We start from the raw sequence: 5,835 nt of genomic DNA, 5'->3' as shown, positions 1-5,835 counted from the left end.
GCACTATGCCACCAGAGCTCCCGAGTATGTAAGCAGGGCTTGTCAATGGGCTTTCAAGTTGGTTTCAAAATGGAAGATACTCGGTTCTGGATTTTTCAAAACACATTTTGTGAAATTCTTATTTAGCTTCGTAAAGGTGATCTCCTATAGTATTATGTCATATAAAATTTCTATTTTCTGCAATTGTGAGAGAATGAGGGACCTTTGATTTTCAACTCTGGTTCGTAGAATAGAATTAATCACAGCCAAGACGGCAAGACCCAGAGAGTCATGTGTTGCTCTTTGCTAATAAAGTGAAAGGCTGATTCTAAAGAACCATGTAATCTGTTGACAGAAGAATTGAAATATTTTCAATCGGTACTTGGTCGATAATAGAAATACTAGTTAGATTGGGACAATGCCTTTGATATGAATGCTATGGTCGTTGTTATATTATTACCAACAAAAGTATATTAAACACATTGTATATTACACATTATGAAGATTTCCAAGGCTCAGGTGCTACCTAACTGTGGCTTTGATTTGGTCTCTCTAATGACTAATGAAGGAGCTCTGGTAGCATAGCGCCTAAGGCCCTTGACTGCTCACCAGAAGGCTGGCGGTTCAAACCCACCAGCCACTCCTTGGAAGGAAGGTTGGGTAATCCTACTTCTGTAGTGATACTGCCTCAGAAACCCACGGAGGTGTCGCTGTGAGTCGGGGCTGACTTGATGGCACATAACAACAACCACAATGACTAATGATTGTGAGCATTTCTTTCGCTTGTTTCTTGTCCACCTGACATCTTCTTTGGTAAAGTGTCCATGTGCTCTGCCCACTTTTTCAATTGGATTGTTTGTCTGTTGGTTGTCGAGGTGTTGGTTTCTATAAATTTTAAAGATTAGTCCCTTGTTGGATGGATCATTGCAAACTATTTCTTTCCCAGTCTGTAGTTTTTCTTTTCAGTCTGTTGGACAAGTCTTTTGAGAGGCACGAGTGTTTAATTTTTGGAAGGCATAAGTCATCTACTTTATCTCCTGCTGACTCCTCTGAAAAGGACCACAATAGAAGGTCTTGAAAGAGTGGGTGAAACATTTGGAACTAAATTCAAAAGATTAAAAAGGTCATACGTACTGGTCTGAGAGAGACTGATGGAACTTCCAATACTATGCCCCTTGATAAACCTTCAAGTCTGAAACTGAACTCAACCCCATGGCTGAACCTTCAGCCAGACAATAGACAGGTCTATAAAGTGAACAGTAACACCAGGGATGTACTCAATCCTCAGAACAATGAACAATATGAGATGGAAAGGGCAATATTTGCCCAGGAATGCAGCTCAGAAAACAGGACGAATGGAAATAGTAAATAAAGGAAGGAGTGAGAAGCAGCTGTTATACTGTGAGGATTACAAACAAATGTCATGAAACAAAATATGTATGAACTGTTCAATGGAAAACCAATTTGCTCTTTAAACTTTCAATCAAATCATAATGAAAAGTGAAAGTGGGGGAAAAAAAGCTTTGATCAAATGAACTGAACACTTCAAACACTTTTAAGGTGAGTATAGACTTTGATCCGGGAGGAAGGTTGGACACTCTACTTCCGTAGTGATACTGCCTTGGAAACTCAAGGAGGGGTCGCTATGAGTTGGGTCCAACTCAACGGCACATAACAACAAGGACAAATCATGTATCTGACTTGAGATACCACAATGGGGGTTGGTCATCTGTGTATGAGCCATTGGCTTGGACACAGGTTTCAATTGCACCCTTAGTCAGTATATAAGGAAAAGCAATAACTCAAAACTTTTCCAGGATTTGGATTCTTTCTTTGGTCTCACCCCCAGCCCCAGCCACAAGTAAGGTTAGAACAGACTGTGTTCTTAGTCTTTCGTGTTGTGGTCAATTTGGAAACTACATCAGCTGAGGCACTGCTTGTCACACCCTTTGTGTCAGTTTTACTGGGTTGGGTTGTCTTGCACAGCAAAAGCTGCCCCATGTCCTCCACATTCATCAGCCTGGTGTGTCTTGGTAGGTCCTGGAAAGGAATGAGGAAAGGGAGCATTATGGTGGGAAATATTGGTCTGAAGCCTTGGTTTCTCCACAGCAAAGAGTTCCACTTCCTACTTCTCACCTAGGGTTGAGTAGATTTTGAGAGGTGAGTTGACTTTCAGCCAAGCACATACCTGCCTTGGACCAGATGAGGCTGGTGTGGGAAGCTTCATTTCGAATGGAGATGGATCACACCTCATGCGTTTTTTTTTTTTCTTTCTAACGTTCTTTATGGAACCTTAGGAGCTGGGCACAAGTGAGCGTGTCCTTCCCCCAAAACCTAGATTGCCTTCGAACTCTGAATAAGAGGCTTTTCCCGTAAGAGGAGGGCTGACAACGTAGGAGGTTCAGCTGATGGCTTGATTATGGGAAGCCTTCCAAGTGTCTTGAAGCAAGACAGTCAGGGCTCTACAAACTCATGGCTCTGATTCAGCTCCAAAGACCTCCCAGAATTTTCTCCTTGGCTCAGCCCAACTCTAGAGGCATCTGAAGGAGACCGTGAAGCTCAGAGCTGAGATTCTAGAGGGAGAGGGAGAACAAGGGCATGGAAAAACAGAGTCGTCAGTCTCTGTACCTTTTCCATGGCAGTAGAGGCTGCAGAGTGTAGCTGCTTTGTCCTCCCATCAGAAGAGGTGGGAGAACCAATGCAATGGACCCTGAAATTGTGGGGTATTCTGATACAGCCTCAGTTCTTCTGTGATTTTCATGTGCAGCTGGTGTTACTTCATCCATATACATTTGGCTCTTCTATTCTGTGTGCCTTGTGTCATTTTGTAGAACTAATGTGCTATGAACATAGTAGAAGTTCATTACTAAGTACTTCCTCAAAATCCCCAATCAACGTTTTTGCTGTAGGAACATATGACATATCTATCTGGTGTTAAGAAGTCTTAAGGTTGTCTTGGGCATTTCATGTTTGGGGAAGATTCTTTGGACAATGAGAAAGAAAGAGGGGCCTGTGAGCACAGTGAGGGGAGAGGAAACGCCATATTTTCATCTCTAAGGCCGTCCCTGCTTCTCACCTAGGTCCTGACAAGCCCTCCCTGACTGCCTGGCCAAGCCAAATCATTCCTCAAGGACAACATGTAACTCTTTGGTGTCACTCTTCTCTTGGGTTTGCCAAGTTTAGGCTGTACAAGGAAGAAGGGCCTCTTGTCTCTGAGCTCCAGAATGCATTGCTTGGAAACAAGTACCTCATGGGCCCTGTGACCCCAGCCCACGCTGGGACCTATAGGTGTTATGGTTTTTCTCTTCACTCTTCTACATGGTCAGCACCCAGTGACCCCCTGAAGATCATAGTCACAGGTAAGAGCTCCCATCTACGGTGGGTTTTCAGGATCCCACTAATCCCAGACTTTTCCAGTGGGAGTGTCCATCAGGGTCCAATGAGAACAATAGAAATCACTCTAGGTATTTCAGGTAAACAGGGTTTTAATGCAAGGAATTAAATATGGTCACACACAGAAGAATGCCCTCCCAGTGATAGCCATGTCCTAATCCCTAGAGCCTATGACTGTGTGAACATGGCAATGGAAAATGAGGTTGGAGATGGAATTAAGGATGCTTTCGTTGACCTTGAGATGGGGCGATTATCCTGGATTATTCAAGTGGGTCAGTGTAATCACAGGGCCCTTATAATTGAAAAAGGACAGGAAGGTGAGTGTCAGCATAATGCAAAAAGAGAAAGGTTTGAAATCACAGCCAAAAACACCATAGCTCATGCCTGAACAGAGCTTGTCCATCACATGCATTTTCTTGCATTTAGCAACAGGAGACAGCACTTCAGCCCTGTCCTCGGCGACCATTTTAAACAGAAAAATCACCACCGGAAACACCCATGTGTACAGTCTGAGTGCAGAAACAAGAAGGCAGCGCCTCATGACAATGGCCTCTGTTCACTTGGGGCAACAGGGAAGGAGCGTCAGGAACAGGAGGAGACGTGGAGTGGGGCTAACGCCATGAACAACGGCCTCCTTTGCCAGGAGACCAGAAGAGCTGGTGGTGCCGGCTACTTACCATTACTGAACATTTTGATCAAAGATTTTATCAAACAATCCTTTTTCAAAAGGGGATCAATGCAGAACAGAATGTAAACCTTCATGGACTTCAGACTTTCTGTAGCCATGGGTGATTTATGAACCCCAAAAAACTATTGCCCCAAGATAATCTATAAAATGTAAACCAAAAATATTTCTTGAAGTCCTCTTAAAACTAAAATAATTGCTTAGCTAAACCAGTAAAAAAATCAGTCTGCCTTGAGCATTGGGCTCTGTTATGAACTATCTACATGAGATCAAAGAGACCAAAGCAAGTTGAATGATTAGACAGGAAACTTAGGGGGCAGTGGGTTTATGTTAATGGGGGAGGACAACCCAGAAAAGGAGGGTGGGAAGGGCGCACCCAGAAAAATGTCATCAGAGTCACTCAGGGTGCGTGGGGAAACGTAGAATTACTGTATGTTTTGCCAAGTACAGTCTCAACAACATCAACAAAATAAGTTAAAAAAAAAAAGAAAGAAAGAACAAAGGAGGAAGACAGAGTTTGCTTTCAGTGAAGCTGAGTTTGACAATGACTCAGACTTGCTTGACGAGGGACACAAATGTGCCCGTCTGTGCAGGTCTGCAGAGGACCATGAGAGCCACAATAGTGATCTGGGATCACATGTAAATTTTAGTGAGGAGGTGAATTCACAGCTTTAATTCCACAAATAATGAGGATCAAGTGAACATATGAGATAGAAGAAGGAGGAAAAAAAAAAAACATTCACAGAGACCCAGAGATGGAGGAGAGAGATGGTCATGGGGGTGACCCTCAGTATTTCAGATGCTATGGAGAGGGCTGAGGAAGGGTTACTCTTTTTAAACTCATAGCCTCTTTGCTCTTAGGTCTGTACAGAGAACCCTCCCTCTCGGCCCAGCCTGGTCCCTTGGTGAAACTGGGAGAGAATGTGACCCTGCGGTGCTGCTCAGAGGTCATGTTTGACACCTACATACTCCACAAAGAGGAGGAACCCAAGGACCCCTTGAGCCTTGTTGAGAGATTCCATGGTGGCAGCTCTCAGGCTGACTTCTCCTTGGGTGCTATGACGTCAGCCCATGCGGGGACCTACAGATGCTACGGTTCTCTCAGGCACTCCCTCTACAACTGGTCGGCCCCCAGTGACCCCCTGGAGGTCATAGTCACAGGTGAGCATTCCTAGATCTTTCATCACTACTCCTGTCCTCTTTAAGACATGGCTTGGATGTTCTAAGGATTGGAAGTCTTAGGTGCTGGTGAGAGAGATGAGAACAGGGCTTTCATGGTGAGAGACAGACCGGGTGAGAGATGAGCTGGCAACAGAGACAAAGACAGAGGAGGAACAAGTGCAGCTCATGTTACAGCATAAAGGACACATGAGGGAGGGGAAATGGGGGGTCCAAACAGGAAATGACGAGAGAAGATGGACAAATGCAGACACGCCATGCTTGTAACAAGCTCCATGGAGAGGATGTGTTGATGCATTCACGCAGTGGAATGTAATCCTGCAATTCAAAAGGATTAGAGACATAGACACTGAAACTGATGCGTTACAACAGTGTAAGCTTAAGACCAAAAGAGTGAGAATTTTTCAACACTTAAAACAGTAATAGATGTGGCTATATGACTGGGTCTATGTGTGAGATATAACTATATAGTTAAACTTATAAATTATATGCTTTATACATATGTAATAAATGTGGTAAAATTATACTTACAAAGTATACTGGAGAATTATATACTAATTTCAGCATGTTGTTGTTGTTATGTGGTGTAGAGTCGGACC

The 5,835-nt window shown here is 43.7% G+C and overlaps 1 protein-coding gene across 1 annotated transcript in view; it reads left to right on the top strand.

The window, feature by feature from the left end:
- Positions 1-3,229: 3,229 nt before the first annotated feature.
- Positions 3,230-5,835, top strand: part of LOC103211030 (putative killer cell immunoglobulin-like receptor like protein KIR3DP1) — a gene marked incomplete at its 3' end in the record, with an annotated part of 19,872 nt that continues 17,266 nt past the window's right edge. The window contains exons 1-2 of the mRNA XM_042783118.1: positions 3,230-3,338; positions 4,919-5,218. Coding sequence (XP_042639052.1) covers positions 3,230-3,338; positions 4,919-5,218 — 409 coding nt within the window. The remainder of the gene's footprint in view (positions 3,339-4,918; positions 5,219-5,835) is intronic.

This window comes from Orycteropus afer, unplaced genomic scaffold (assembly GCF_000298275.1).
Source record: "Orycteropus afer afer isolate SDZICR_OR568_19922 unplaced genomic scaffold, OryAfe1.0 scaffold00689, whole genome shotgun sequence".
NCBI lineage: Eukaryota > Metazoa > Chordata > Mammalia > Tubulidentata > Orycteropodidae > Orycteropus > Orycteropus afer.
The sequence above is the reverse complement of the archived record's forward strand: the minus strand, read 5'-3'. Positions and strand labels throughout refer to the sequence as shown.